Source organism: Aulonocara stuartgranti (assembly GCF_965226115.1).
Source record: "Aulonocara stuartgranti genome assembly, chromosome: 18".
Classification (NCBI taxonomy): domain Eukaryota; kingdom Metazoa; phylum Chordata; class Actinopteri; order Cichliformes; family Cichlidae; genus Aulonocara; species Aulonocara stuartgranti.
Window position 1 is genome coordinate 21,632,473 of NC_138954.1, and position 15,639 is coordinate 21,648,111.

Below are 15,639 nucleotides of genomic sequence, written 5' to 3' on the forward strand. Positions count from 1 at the left end.
TCATCCATTTGCCAGTTCATAGGATACCCGATGAGTTTATTTTTTGTGTTGTTTTAAACAGAAAAAAGAGAGATCACTTCAGTCTCAGAGTAAAACCTTCAAATCTTACCTGTGAGTTAAATAAAACTGAATAAATAAAAGAAAAAACTAAAACATCAGCAAAAATTTATGTGGATGAATAACGTTTATATTCTCACTAGTGCCCAAAATGTGTTCAAATATGACTGTAGGACACCGTGTGATCCCATAGTGAAGCCATCATTAATGATACAGTACAATGTCTCTCTTATGAGATGGAGCAATAAATGTAAACTTGATCTTTTCACAATGCTATGTGTTACTGAACACCCTGGTATTGCTTCTATTATTTCACTTTCTTCCCAAGAAGGATGCACACCAACATGGAAAAGGAGGCACATCTAATCTGTGTCAGGTCATATTGTTTTTCAGGACAAAACCTGTCTTTAGTTCAAATCAACTTTTGTCCTTTTCCTTATTGTGCTCATCTGATAGTGTTACTGCCCATTGCTGCTGGCTTGTAGGTGCTACAGAAACTGTCTCTTGTTACTTGTAGTTTCTATTAGACAGCTTTGTGCTTCTTTTCCTGTCACTGCTACAGCCCGCTGGTGCCAGACTGTGCTCAGTTTTTGTTGTTTTGAGATATTGAATTTCGTTGTTGTTCTGGACGTAATTATAGAAAAAGAAGTGTCCAAGCAACATTCCTGAACTGTTGTTCCCAAAGTAGGTGAAGTTGGCTGTGGTGTAGACAGACCACTGGTTACCAAACTATGGGGCAAGCTTTCCTGGTGGGCTGCAGAGGTGGGGCATAAGTGTTCAAATTGAATATAAGGAGAGAAACGAAGTTGAATGTTTATGATCAGAAGTTTGCAACACTCCATAAGACTTAAAATTTGGGACTCTCCACCAATTACTCTTAGAACTGAAGAAGCTTTTCAGATGAGAGTTGAAACATCTTCAAGGAAACTTAAAGAAGTCCAGACGCTTTTCTTTCCATGCTCCATAGACAAGTTTGCAAATACTTATCATGGGCATGAATTTCATGGCAATCTTAGGCTTTTAATGATTTTATTGAACCCATCTTTATTGACTTTAAAAGTAAGAATTTGTTGTACATTTGAATATATTTTGGATTTTCTCTAAACTGCACAAGGTCAAAAGTATCCTTACAGGTTGAAATACATACACTCGATGTTAATAGTGGCTCTGAAGGTTAAATGGTGTCTTTTAACTTGACAAGGCCTAGGCCTGTTAAGTTTTTTATAAGTAATCATGGTTTACTAGGACTGTTAGTTTCTTTTTGCCAGCATAAAATTATTTGTTTGATGGTACTTAGTGAATTGACCAGTTGCTCTGAACAATGGGAAAACCCAAATGAATTAAGTGTCGATTTAAGGAGAATTGAAGATTGAGTTTGGAAGATCTCTCTTGGAGCCATTTTTAAACAACTGCAGATTCCAGGCTCATTACCTCAAATAATTTTTCTTAAGCATAAGTTAATCAGATGTGTCACCACTTTGCTAAGGCCTGCAATGACCCAAACTGCCACCCTCAGACGAGACGTATTTGGTTCAGATGGAACAACTCAGGAACCACCAAAGCCCTGATCTGGAACGGGCGGAAAAATTGTGAACTGCTTTTAAAACTCAACTCCACTCTGCCAAAAAGAGTGGTTGAATATCTGGCCAGAATTATGCCAGAAGTTTTTTTATGGCAACCAAAATCATCGGGTCGAAGTGCAACTTGCAAGGGACGTTTAACAAAATATCAGTGGGGGTGGATGTATGTATTTAAGCCTAAATTTTCACTTTTGACCCTGCGGGAATCAGAGAAATTCAAATCAAGTATGTATGCTTTACAATCATTCCAGCTGGCAAAATGAACAGTTCAAAGAAATTCAAGTCCAAGGGAGTGTTTTTTGTATCATAATGATGATTTAGGTTCCATTAAGTAGTCATGAGTTTATTCTTTCCATACTCTGCAGTTCCCTTTTATCCCCAGATTAGTTTCTTGTCTATTATGTTCCTCTTATGTCTCGCCAGTATGTATCTGTTGTGTCATCTGTGTTTACATCTTCCCCTCTCCCCATCTTCCTTGTTCCCCGGATCCCAATCATGCAGTTCCGTCCTTGTGTTTCCCCGTCTGTCATATGCATTCACGTATGTTCTCCCCAGCCCCAGACATGTCTCTCAGCAGATATGCTGATCACATTTGGAGTAGAGTTTTTATGTGCTTTTTATTCAGGTCAGAAATGGTCTTTTAAATTGACGGGTTGAGGTAGAGAAAGTGGAGTTTTGTTGCGAGCACTTTTATATTGGGTGGACTGTATATCAATTTTTTTTTACCTTAACAAATAAGTTGACCAAAAATGTTACTAAATAAGAAAAGAAAAATGTGGATGCAAATCATATCAGATTATGCATTCAATTGTACTCGGAATCAATGATAAGACATGTTGTCCTAAATTAAAAGTTTGAGGTCAGTTCCCACAAAAGAGCACGCCACGCCTCAGTGGAATATGATATAGTGTAACCTTCTTTTGTCCTCACAGGGAAAAGTAAGATCTTCAGTAATACAGGAAAGTATTGTGCTTATTTTTTTAATTCACGTCATAAAGACTAGAAAAGATGAACATTCATTTGTTATACAAGTGTTATCATCAACATTGTCATCTAACAAAGGTGAGCTTCCTTGTCTAGGTCTGATAGGTAAGAGACAGACAGACACCCCTGAGGGGAGGAGTTAAAGCCTGTGGGCTCTTTGGTATTTGCTGAAACAATAACACACCTGTCATTTCATGTTGGAGAGAGAGGAAGGTAGAAGAAAGAGAAGAAAGTAAAAAATTTAAGACCAAGTTGCTTCCCTAAAATCAGTTTGAGAAACAGCATCTCACCTCGAGGCAGTGGATAGCAGAAAAAAACTGAGGGCATGGGGACGTTGCAGTTAAAGATGCTGAAGCTTTTGTTTTTATTGACCTTCAGTGGGGTAAGATGTTCTTATTTTCTCATTCAGTGTTAATTTAAACCAAAGTAATTTACAGTGTTTTCCACATCAAAGGTAAAATGTTTTGATATTGTGCATGCTGCATAAATCCAGATAGAGAGCAGGGAGTAGAGGACGTTTGAGACATATGAACACAGGCCCTTTTGAGTATCACGGCTTTCAACAAGTGCGAGCGGCATGCCCAGCCGTGCCTCAATAGACAAATTCATTCCGACCTGAAAGAAATACCTGCACTGACCAGTCCTGAAATCTGTGTTGAGTGAAGGTAATGTGCAGCCTGCTGCCTCTCATGCTCTGAGAATGTGATACAGGGCATAATTTGCCTCAGGATATAATGTGGAATAGCAGAAGCTTACTATCTTTGGAAGGATACCCTTGTCTTTAATTGACTGTATTTCCTGACTTTCATTAACAAGATCATTCATTGTTTCATTCATTAAACTGACTTTTTTTCTCACTTTCAGATATGCATGGCTCAAAATGGTAACAGAGCTTCTTTCATATTTGAGATACTTATTGGTTAAGATACTTTAAGATGTAAATTAATCACATTCCCCTTCAATCACACTTTCTGCTTTATCTTCTTCAGACATCAGGTTGTCAGTGTTTACAGTGACATCCAAGAGCATGACAGTGCAGTGGAGCGGCCACACTGGTGCCAGCTCCTACAAGATCACAGCAACCCCCAAGAACTCCCCGGAAAGACCCGTCTTTGCTCAGTTCGGTGGCAACACAGTCATGGGCTCAGTTAACTCCCTGTCACCAAACACGGTGTACACCATGCAGTTAGAAGCTATGGACAATAATCTCAGGGTGCTCAGCAGTGCAAAGACTGAGGAGACGACAGGTTGGTAACATCAGAAAAAACAGAAAGGGGCAAACCTTTATTGATAAATAAACACGAAGCAATAATTCTGAGTAACGTAAAACTTAAAATATAGAAAATCAAAGGTTTATTTATTCATATAGTGAGAAATTAAGAAAAATGTTCTTGTCATCAACTGATTACACACCAACAATAAAGTACATTTCATTTGACTACAATGAAATGTATCAGTCAATGTAACATTTTACAGTGTATCTGTGTAAAAGAAAATACATGGAAAATTTAAATGTAATTTTAATTTTTTTTGCATTATGAATTAACAAAAGTATCTATTTATTTTAGTGCATATATTAATGAGATAGTTTGGGCAAACATTTTACTTGTACTGTGTTGTTGTTAAATAGCTCTATTTAATAGTTATGAAATACCCAAAATACTTTGTCAAACATGGTTTAATTAAAAGTGAAAATGTTCTTGTTACATTTTTTCTGCTGTTTTTCTCTTTTTTTATATCATCACTCTTTGTTACATGGAACAGCCAGAAAAACATTTCAGACAACTCTTTCAGCCGTTTCAAATTATGCTGCACATTTTCCAAGATTTCCATAGACAACACAATCGTTTTTGTTATCCTCCTGAGACGCCGTGTTCTCATTTGAAGACATTACATTTTGGCTTTTAGTATAGAAATAAGTTTTATATTTATTGGACTCAACTAACCTTGAATATCAAAGAGATATTTGAAACCCACTCCAACCAAGCGCTCAGGCCTCAAGAGGCTTTTCTGAAAATGTGAGGAAATAATAAACTGTAGGCCTATGCAGTCATTTCAGAATTTTCAAATAAAATCTTAGTGTGCAAATTATCAGTAACATGTGAATAAATATGTATAAATGTAAGAATGTAAATGTTTATTTGTTTTACATGTAGTAAACTATAATGTAAAAAGGAGACTTTATTGAGAACTGCACTTAAATTTGGTAGTGGTGGTCAACTGCTGCATCTATAACATTGTAGATGGCATTCTTACAGGAGTTGTTATGGAAAATTGTTTTTGCTTCTGAAAAAGAAAAACATGTCGTCATCAATAAATCTATAGTTTGGATTATTGTCTCAAAATTCTTATTTGGAACTTGAAATTTGAAGTTAGTTTCTCAAATTTGAGTTATTTTTTAAGAAATATATGTTAGTAGGTAGAAATTCTGAGATAATAACCCAAAAGATGTTTTTTGTTTGTTTGTTTGTTTGTTTGTTTTGTATTTCAGTGATACATTGTACTTCTCTTATAAATAGAAAAGCTTTTATTTTGGAATCTATCTGACTGACATCTACCATCTGCTCCTTAGCCCCTGATGTACCCAGCATTGGGCAAGCCTACTCCAAAAACAGCGACAGCATCACTGTTGAGTTCACAGAGGTATCTGGGGCGACCAGCTACATCCTGAGGGCAGAGTCAAAGACAGGTGATTTCTTCAAGGAGAGCACTGTGAGCAGCTCTCCAGGTACCATGGTGGAGCTCCAGCCATACACAGACTACGTCCTCAGCGTCATGTCCGTCAACTTAGGCGGGAGAAGCCAGCCATCCTACCCCACAGAGGCCAGGACAGGTACGTCAATATCTGAAACGAGCTAAATTAGAAGAAATAATCGGGCCATTCCATGTAAAATAAAAGCATAAGTTAAATATAATTTTCAGCAGTGAAATGTTGTACCTTGAGGTCATGTAACTCAGAAATTTTAATAATATGAAAGTAAAAATTTGGATGCCGTCTGTACAAAAGCATCAGCTGATTCTGAGAGGGCCAAGTCGGGTGTGACTGACAGTGCACTTATAACTATCTTCTAGTTCCACTTTACCGTAAAGATGGTAATCAGCCTATAAAGAGTGAAACACAGGTTTCTGTTCCTCCTTAGAACAATAACTTGTTATCTCACTCCACTGGCAATAGTGGCTTACCATTTCACCGCCCATTGTCATGGGTGCCCAAGTCGTTGCAACTAGCACGAGGGTGGAAACTGTATCCACTCGCTGCTCCATGGTGGTTTCCTAAGTGAAAAGAGAAACCATGAGAACTAGGTTGTCTCGCATCCTGAAGGGTAACTGAATGTAACAGGATCACAGGAAAGTAGTTTCTATTTCATATCTTATAAAGAAATGGGAACAAGGAGAGGAGAAGTAAGGTCTCTTTGTTGGTTTGTTTGTTTTTATTCCCCATTAATCCCATTAACTCTTCATTCTCCCCCTGATCACATCTGCAGTTGTAATGGCTCCCAACTTGAACACATCCTCTCCTACCAATGGCACCATCCTTGTGAACTGGGACCCAGTGAAGGACGCCGTCCTCTACACACTGGTCATCATCAGAGAGGGATCCAACACCCGCCTCAAACTCAACACCACTGACACCACGATGAAGTTTGATAACCTTGAACCAGGAACTACATACTGTATTAAGGGCACGGCATGGGACTCTGAGGGTCGCACTGGTGATGATGTCACTGTCTGTCAAATTACACGTAAGAAACCTTCTCAAAAATTAGGCTGATAAACATTTGAACCCGTACCAGAGGACCAGTCATGACTGCTGTTATTGATTTCATTGTGGTTTCATTTCCAGGTCCTCAGAGCCCAGATGTGACTCACGTTCAGGTGACTCCAGGACGGGCTCTTGGGATTGCTGTATTCTGGTCACAAGTGAGGGGTGCTAATCTCTACTTAGTCTGGACCTCTAATGGCCAAAACTGTTCCACAGAAAACAGTTACTGTTACATTAATCCTGCAGATTGTGGACAAAACCACTCAGTCTATGTCATAGCCTATAACGATGCTGGACCCAGCAGCCCCTCTGAACCGGCTAACTACATAACATGTGGGTATATCATTCGTAATGTATGGTTGTTTGTCTTATACTATTATTCATTTAAAGCACTCTCAAAACTTTTGAAATTAGCTCTCAGTAGCATTGAAGTAAAATACTAGAATTTCAATATTGAGAAATCCTGCTCTTGGTTGTAATTAGCTCAAGTGAAGCCCATTGTTCTCAAATGAACTACACTATCTGTGAATGCAAATTTATACCTTAAAAGAAGATCTATTAATGTCACGAAGAACTAAATTAGCTGTTTTTTTAGATTTGTTGTTGTTGTTGTTCTTTTAAGCACCCTGTGCTCTGCTGTAAAACTAAACATTTTATCATGGGAGTCCATGGGGATTGGCTCAGTTTTTGAACCAGCTTCAAGCTGACTAAAAGGAATTGCAACTGGAACTTTTTTGTGACAAAGGAAAACACAATCATTTCTGTTGCTCCAGATTTAGTGTTCAGGCTGTGATCAGCTGACCTGTGCTAAATCTTTGTGAATTTAGTGAAAAAAAGAATAATCTTGAATTCATTTAGCTGTTAGCCACAAGCCTTTTACAGATGTGACCAGATCATCAAGCTCTCCTAATGAAAACCAATAAGCATATTTGACAAATTATCACATGGAGTCTTTGACATGTGAAGTCCATTACTGTTATTACTCAAGGACCATTGAGGACCATTGTCTCTCTCTGACAGACCCATGTCCGCCAGAGAACATCTGGGTGGAGGAGCCCAGAGCAGGTAACTGCTCCGTGATGTGGGACGGAGTGCCACTGGTGGAGTACTACATGGCGTTCATAAAGCGGGATGATGGAATGGAGACGTTCTGTAACACCAGTTTAACCACCTGCCCATTTTCCTGCATGTGTGGCTACACCTACCTCACTACCGTATTCCCTTACAACCAGGCCGGCTCTAGCCCTTATGGACATGTCCGCAACTACACTACCAGTATGACTTTCACACAAAAGCACCCACATATACAGCAGCACCACTATTAACACAGTCTACTCCAACCCAGCACTATCCATCCAATCACATCCTATAGGATCAGGCCAGTGCTTTTGTTTATGCTTGTTTCTTATGGGATTTTTTCCTCATTTCAAAAGTCCTTTGTCGGAACTAAAGGTAAACATCTCTGAAGTAACTACTATGCTGCTATTGTTTAAGAAAAAAGTCATTTTCATGATTAAGCCTGAGTTGTCATGACAGGAAAAGCCCACTTTTAGACAGACAAAATGTATAACCCAACTTTAAAGCTACAGCAGTTTTATGACCAAACTAAGAGAAACTCACAGTTGGCTGTGTGTGGTTATTTGCCTGTTTTTTAAATTATTTTTAATTAGTTTCTTCTCTCCGCCTCCTCCTCAGTCCCTTGTTGCCCACTGGATGTTATGATAAAGCTGGTTTCTACGGAGACCCTGGAAGTCATGTGGACACCAGTCAAAGGAGCTGAACTGTATGAGACGACAGCAGCACAGACTAAAGACGTCATCCACTGCAACGACACAGCACCGGTGTGTGCGCTCTCAGATTTGAGTTGCAACACAGCTTATTCTGTGACTGTGACACCTTGCAGCGATTTACGAGGATGCAACCGCACCTGCAAGCCGCAAACGCATGAGACAGGTAATTTAAACACTGAAGAGTGACTGTTTTTATGAAACACACACAAATTGTGTGCAAATTCATCTGAAGCTCAGACTGTGCATCGCTCAGTGAAGCTAAAAAAAATCCAAAGCATGTTAAAAGTTACACGTTATCACAGCACAATTTGAAAAAGACTGAACAAGTATGGTTTGTGTAGAAGGGTCACCAGGAGAAAGCCTCTCCTCTTCTCTTCTCTTCTCTTCTCTTCTCTTCTCTTCTCTTCTCTTGATATGGGGCAAGTTTTCTTCCTATGCTTCTGGTTTTTATTTAGCTAAGCTACTAGAAAATACCAGTTGCTTCACATTTTGTCTACAAATGTGAACAGAATTACAAGTATGAATCAGTACATTTTCCAAACTTTCTATTTCTTCTTTTGCAGTAATGTTTCACTCTGTATTTGTATCTCTGTAATTTTGAAGTGACCAACTCTTTTATGTGTGTCTTGCTGCAGCTCCCTGCACTCCAGAGATCCTGAATATGACTCAGACCAACAGTTCCACATACAGAATCCTCTTCACCACACCCAACACCCCCAACACGAATTATACCATCACTGCCACTGGACGCTATGACAGACAAAGCTGCCAGTCGACGAACAGCTCCTGTGTGCTCACGCAACTGCCCTGCGGCTCTGTCTACGAGGTTACAGCAGTGGCCACAACAGCTGTGGGGAAAAGTCTGCCAGGATTCAGTAAAACTTTGGAAACAGGTATGACAGTCTGATTGGTTACGCTGTTAAACCCCACAACAAAATGTACAATTGGTCCACCAAACAGCAACTTTAATTTGAGCCATATGCTAAAGTTGCATCGAGCTAAAGCTGATCTCTGCTTTTAAGGTTATCAACAGTTAGACATCTGCCAAAAGCTTTTGTCATTCATTAAATGAAATGAATTAGTTCTCAAGTTTATACGCAAAACACCAATGTGGATGCTTCTCATGAGGAAGCATGACATGTACTGAATCTAGGAATCTAAAAATCCTCCCATACTTAAGTCTGTTCTGTATTCTTCCCTTAAGGCCCTTGCTGCCCCATGTCTGTGAACGTGACCCAGGTCACCCAGGCTATGACCAATGTGACCTGGTCACCTAGCACTGGAGCTCGCTCATTCATTACCTCCCTGACATCACCACGAGGGTATGCCAAATGCCACACTCTAGACACCCACTGCCTGATGGGGTGCATCACCTGTGGAACCAACTACAGCGTCAACCTGGAAGCAATCAGCAGCACAGGACAGAAGTCAGAGTGCAAATATCGTGGATTCTCTTCCAGTGAGGATCGATAAATACAAACACATTTGTAATATTTTTACATCTAATGGAGGGAAAAGTAGAAATCTTCACACTGTCAAAAAAGATTTTTTTTACAAAAGCACAACTCTACACTCACTCTTTTACAGGTGCCTGCTGTCCAACGGGGGTCAAGCTCTATCGCAGGACCAACAACACCCTGAGGGTATACTGGCGTTCGCTCGGCCCTCAGATCTATAATCACACAGTGGAGCTGTATGGCACCGGAGCAAACTACACCTGTATGGCAGCTGCAGGCAGCATGTACTGTGACATCCAGGAAGAAACATGTGGGGATGTCTACACAGTGGTGGCGGCACCTGTGGAAAAGTACGGGAGCAAAGTCACCTTCTGCCAGCCCAGGACGTACTCAGGTGGGAACAAAATTCAAGGAGCGCATTTACTCTGATTTTTAAATTTGTATAACGAGTCGATTCTAACAGCTGCTTTTACACTTTTCATTTATCCTTAGTTCCCTGCCCTGGAAGTAACACTGGCATGGGTACGTATCATCTTATACCTAAAACAATGATAGTTACACACTGATTATATCTTTTAGTTTGTTTCTACCACTCAAAAAGAATTTCATTGGCTAAAGCCGGAAGTCTCGTAGTTTAGCATAAAGACAGAAAAAAGAGAGAAACATCTACTGACTCCATCCTTAGGTAGAATCCAACTATGTCATTTAAAAGTTTGTTTCTATATTAATATATTTTGTTCATGAGGTGTTACTTCTGAATATCATTGTTTAAAAACACAACCATAAAAAACTATTTACATTTTGCTAGCTGTTTCCTCTTAAGCTTTGAGCTATTGTTAAAATGCCGTCTCTTTCTTTCCTCAGTAATTTCTCGTGTGAGACGAAGTGTGAATTAACTGTGGTGAGTTTGTTGTTTCTCATTCAACGTTGTTCACATCACATCTTGGAAACCTGGAGATGATGACACGCCCATGTTATTGTGTCTGTTACGAGTGGCTGTAAAATAGCCTCAGACTCTGTACGCTATCGCTGTAGTGTGATTTCTAGAGTATAATGTTCCACAAAGGATTCTTGTTTTTACTAAGATGAACTTCTCCTGCCTTTTTCTCCCAGTGTGAACACCCCGACCACCAACACAGCAACAAGGACAGAGGCCGATGTTTACACCAGTGATAACTGTGAAGACTCTGTATACCACGATGACACTGAGTCTGATAATAATTAATATCCAATAAAATGAATATCTGTTAACTAATAAGCTTAAAAATAAATATTAAATCCAAAGATAAACGAACTTGAAAAACAGGGAAAAAAAATTATGTGAGCATTTACTGAGCGCTATTAAGATATATTATTTTAAAATTTTGCTGCATTTAAAAAAAAAAGAATAAGTGTTTTACTATTGGCTCCTCGACTCCTCATGTTTCATGCGTCCTGTTTCAGTTAGAAGTTACACTGTGAAAAAAACAAGAAATGACGACTATAAAATATGGAAAAGAAACAAAGCTTGAAACATTATGCTGAGGCCCGACTTAAAAGTGTCATAGCAGTAATCATTCAAATTTTAAAACAGTATATTAGGACTTCTCCAAGTAGAGGACCTCCATATGGCTTCAGTTTGATGTCTCCCGGTTGTGAAGCTTGAACGTGGGGCAACAGGGATCCGTCTCATGGAGTCTGTGGATGACTCATCTGATCATATTGCCAGAGAAATATTGAATGTCACACCTGCTTTCATTGGATTTGTTTTCTCCCAGATGACAGATGATAAAAAAAATAAAGCAAATTGTTCTGCATCACAACGCTGTGTAAAGTCAGTCTGTCAGTATTTAAATTATTTGTTTGATTTGTCTGATTGTTGGAGTTACCTCACAATATAAGGCACCTCGAGGCAACTGCTGTTGTGATTTGTTACGGATAAAACTGAAATTAAATTGAAATTACACCCAAGATTTTCCTGAAAATGATCACGGTAAGATCCTGAAATTGATCTTCCACTAAGATATTACTTAAAAGTTGTATATCTGTCTGTCTGTGGTCTCATTGTGACTGCATTTTAGCTGACTAAAGATCCTGCTGGGACGATATGAAATAACACAAAGGAAGAATATAAGTTTTCACTGTAACACAAACACTGACAAATTTGGATTAGAACATCTTTTGTTACATCTAATATCCCCTCTTATCCTCCTGATTTTCCACCTTTCTCTACGTCAGCATCTTTTAAATTGAAGCAATGAATGCCAAAACACAGTTAAAGCTTTGTGTTGGAAAGAAAAGAAGTAGAGAAACACAACTAGAGCAACGGAGAACTGACCAACTGGCAATAATCATATAAACAGATGTCCAGTGGTAGTCAACTGGCACATCTGGTGTTCTACAAACTGATTTCATTCTGAAATAACTAATCTCAAAGATGTTAATATTTGTAGTAAAACATTAAATAATTATTTTTACCAGTCAGCAGGGGTGTCTCCATATGGAGGCCCCTGAATATTGGGGTGGCACACAGAAAATATAATTTCCTGTTTTATTATGCTGTTGTTGAATATAGGTTACTTGAGTTGGAGTTTAAATGTGACATGATATTTTACATCTGTATTTGGTGGTTTTCAGTGTTGGGAAGGTTACTTTTAAAATGTATTCCATTACAGAATACAGAATACATGCCCCAAAATGTATTCTGTAACGTATTCCGTTACGTTACTCAATGACAGTAACGTATTCTGAATACTTTGGATTAGTTAATATATTATCATGCTTTTTACAACAACGTGAATGTACTATTGCTGTGTGATTTATTACTATTACTGAAGGTCCGCGACTCCGAACTGTAGTAATGGGGCCTCTGACTAATACGGCGGGGTCCCTGTCGGCTCGTAGCCGAAAAATAGCTTTACTTTGTTGTCTGGGTCAACTTTTCTTGCGAGAGACAGAGAGAGGCGTTGAAAGACTGCTCCAACGGAACTTATTGTTTTCGGAGGAAAACACGAACACGGTGTACAGTCGAGTCTTAATAGCTTACTTACAACTGGGCTCGTCAGGCACTCTTCTTGGCTGCAGTGGTTATTATTATATTTACATGCTTCCAGCTCCCGTTTTTCCTCGATGACAACTCGTACCTTTCCACTTCCCTTTTTCTCCCTCCTCGCGCTCACATAATATGGAACGCCAGGACTGCCATAATGAATTAATTAAATACACCATTAAATAATTAATTAAATGTGTCAATAATTAATTAAAATGTGAAATACATAAATAATTAATTAAATGTGGCAATAATTAATTAAAATTGGAATTAATTAATTAAATAAATAGTTATGACACATGTAATTAATTAATTATTGACACATTTAATTAATTATTTATGTATTTCACATTTTAATTAATTATTGACACGTAATTAATTAATTATTGACACATTTAATTAATTAGTTATGTATTTCACATTTTAATTAATTATTGACACATGTAATTAATTAATTATTGACACATTTAATTAATTATTTATGTGTTTCACATTTTAATTAATTATTGACACATTTAATTAATTATTGACACATTTAATTAATTATTTAATGATATATTTATTTATTTCATTTTGGCAGTCCTGGCGCCTGGCTCTCGTCATGAAATAATTTTATCTGTCAGCCTCACCCATCAAACTCAGGGGGCGGGGTTAACGCTGCCCATGCAGCTTCTCTAACATTTGATTGGTTGCCGTGCAAAGTAAGTCAAAACAGGTCGATCCTAGATAATCGATTGCTTGTGTAGACTTGGGGCAGCCAGTTATCCCAGAATGCAGATCAAATCACAGGCAGCAATGGTGGTGGTGTAGTTTTAAAATACCTCGTTTTTCTGTCACCAGCTACACTTTTAACAGTGTTTTAGCCGCGAATGTCGCGCCGTATGTCTGGTCAGGTTGTCAACATAGAACATGTTTGCAAAAGTGCTCAGATGTTTTCAGAGATTTCACTAGCTCTGCTAACAGTTAGCATGCAGAGCGCACCGAGGGGGTACATTAACCGGTTTGTTTACATATTCTACTCTCCGTGTTCCACATGTTGCATTCGCAGATTCTCATTTTCACCGAACGATCGTCTCTTTCCGCCTGGTCTTGTGTCTCTGTGCTTCTGTAACATAAAGAACGAGCTGACATTTTTCTCACGAAACCAGCGATCAGCTCAGCAGACCCTCAGTTTACCTGCATGCATTCTCCTCCTCATCTGTCAGCTGTTTAACACCTGCTGCTAATTCAAGAAACACGCCTACGTTACCTGGTGATAGTCACAGTTTAACTGGGCAGCCGGTGCTCGATATAACGCAATGTCAGCGCATTTTTCTGCACAAGATAAGTAAATATAGTATTTTCCCCGAGCGCAGAGCTGCTGGAGCTTGTTTCCTTACAGAGCACTTTATAGGCGAGCCAGCTTTATCAGCGGCTGATGTCCAATCACCAGCACACAGCTTTCAAACCTCAGCTGAGTTTTAGCTCTCAGTGGTTAAACGCTGGACTTCATTCACTCAGGTTCTGTCTGTCGGGTCACGTTTATGTCGCTGTTTTATTTACAACTGAGCAAATCGGTTTGGCTGAGGTTAAAGTTACGTTTCATAACTGCATAGTTTCACAGACGTTTAATGGTTCACTGGCACATGTGTTAGACTGAACTATCATCTAAATATCATCTGTTTTTTAATAGTTATTCAACTGTATTCTAAGCACCAGCTGTCTGTTAGAATGTGATTTTTTTTCTCTCTCTGTTGGCAGAGGTATAAAAATGCGCAGGAAAATCTGACGTGCATGGCAAACTTCACCGACGATATTTAGGGAGGAATAAACACACATCAAACATAAATGAACCATTTGCCTGTCTCCATAATTGAGAGCATTTTCTCTTCTTATGTCAACACTCTCTCTCTTTTTTTTTCTTTTTTTTTTGCTTTTTCGGTCATGTTATGTTTACCTGTCAAAGGCTTGTTACAAACTATGAAACACATTGTGCAGACTTCTGGATGTTAGAAGAAAACGAATACTGCTCATGAATGAGACTAAAGGCAGGAAGGTGTCCTTTAAAACTAAACATGTTAATAGGACCTCCCTATTTATATCATAGTTTATGATATAGCATGTGTATTTCAGTAATAGCCTGCTGAGGCCACTATACGTGCTGGCCTCATATCAAATGTGAAGGCAGACTGAGTCTATGTTTGACGTTTGTTTATATCTAATCTTCCTTTTCAAACATTTAAACAGCAGCGAGTCTGCAGCTGAGGGAACACAAACTCAAATTGTCGGAACAGGTTTGCTCGTTTCTTGGATTCATTTGGTGATTTATTAAATGTATAACTGTTATTCTAATCTGCTGCTGAGTCTCTTACACTTTTCTTTATGCTGTATATTTTCACGTCTCTGGAATAGTTGGCAGTTAGATAGTCAGCTGGGAAACTCTGTGTTAACTCATGGAGCTGAGGATATCGTGGATATGCTGACCTCGCTGCGTGGTGTACAGAGCGAGGTCAGCATGATTAATATTCACAATAAAAATATTAGCCGAACATCATGAAGTCTGTATGTGTTTCATAGTGTCGAACAACCTTTGTACAGTTAAAGCCAGCAGTTACTACATGACGGAAACACCAACGTTATCTCTTTTATGTGTTTATACACAGGTCACGCTGATTACTGAACAAAAACCCAAAGATCAGATGTTAAACAGATTTATTTGCTCTCTCTCCTCCTTAAACATGTTTTTAATGTTAGTTATAATTCAGAATTGGCGACTGAAACACGTAGGACACATAAGAACATCAGGAAATAAAACACCGATAAATATAACCTCAGTAAAAGAAGTCAGCGGGGGTTACTACAGCTGTGTACCGGGGCCTGCGCTTTGTCGGTGGGATTGCTTGCGAGGCGAGCGGGTCTATCCCACGCTTTGCCGTGAGACTGGGACGACATCTCCGAAATCATCGAAGCACTTTTGCAAAGAGGCTGTATCTTGACAAAC

The 15,639-nt window shown here is 38.9% G+C and overlaps 1 protein-coding gene across 1 annotated transcript; it reads left to right on the top strand.

The window, feature by feature from the left end:
- The first annotated feature begins 2,829 nt into the window (after positions 1–2,829).
- Positions 2,830–11,433, top strand: fndc7a (fibronectin type III domain containing 7a). The gene is made up of 14 exons (XM_082514464.1): positions 2,830–3,003; positions 3,486–3,504; positions 3,611–3,868; positions 5,194–5,454; positions 6,107–6,364; positions 6,466–6,717; positions 7,405–7,659; positions 8,080–8,337; positions 8,810–9,067; positions 9,379–9,633; positions 9,762–10,025; positions 10,124–10,153; positions 10,496–10,532; positions 10,745–11,433. The coding sequence occupies exons 1-13, from the start codon at positions 2,947–2,949 to the stop codon at positions 10,525–10,527; spliced, it is 2,457 nt and encodes an 818-aa protein (XP_082370590.1). The 5' UTR covers positions 2,830–2,946; the 3' UTR covers positions 10,528–10,532; positions 10,745–11,433.
- The last annotated feature ends 4,206 nt before the right edge of the window (positions 11,434–15,639 follow it).

What these genes read in the sequence shown, in the direction of transcription:
- fndc7a (XM_082514464.1), top strand. Translation starts at nt 2,947, where the DNA reads ATGGGGACGTTGCAGTTAAAGATGCTGAAGCTTTTGTTTTTATTGACC. An exon ending in CACTGTCTGTCAAATTACAC is followed by an intron (nt 6,365 to 6,465) that starts GTAAGAAACCTT and finishes TTTCATTTCCAG; the next exon opens with GTCCTCAGAGCCCAGATGTG. An exon ending in ATATCGTGGATTCTCTTCCA is followed by an intron (nt 9,634 to 9,761) that starts GTGAGGATCGAT and finishes ACTCTTTTACAG; the next exon opens with GTGCCTGCTGTCCAACGGGG.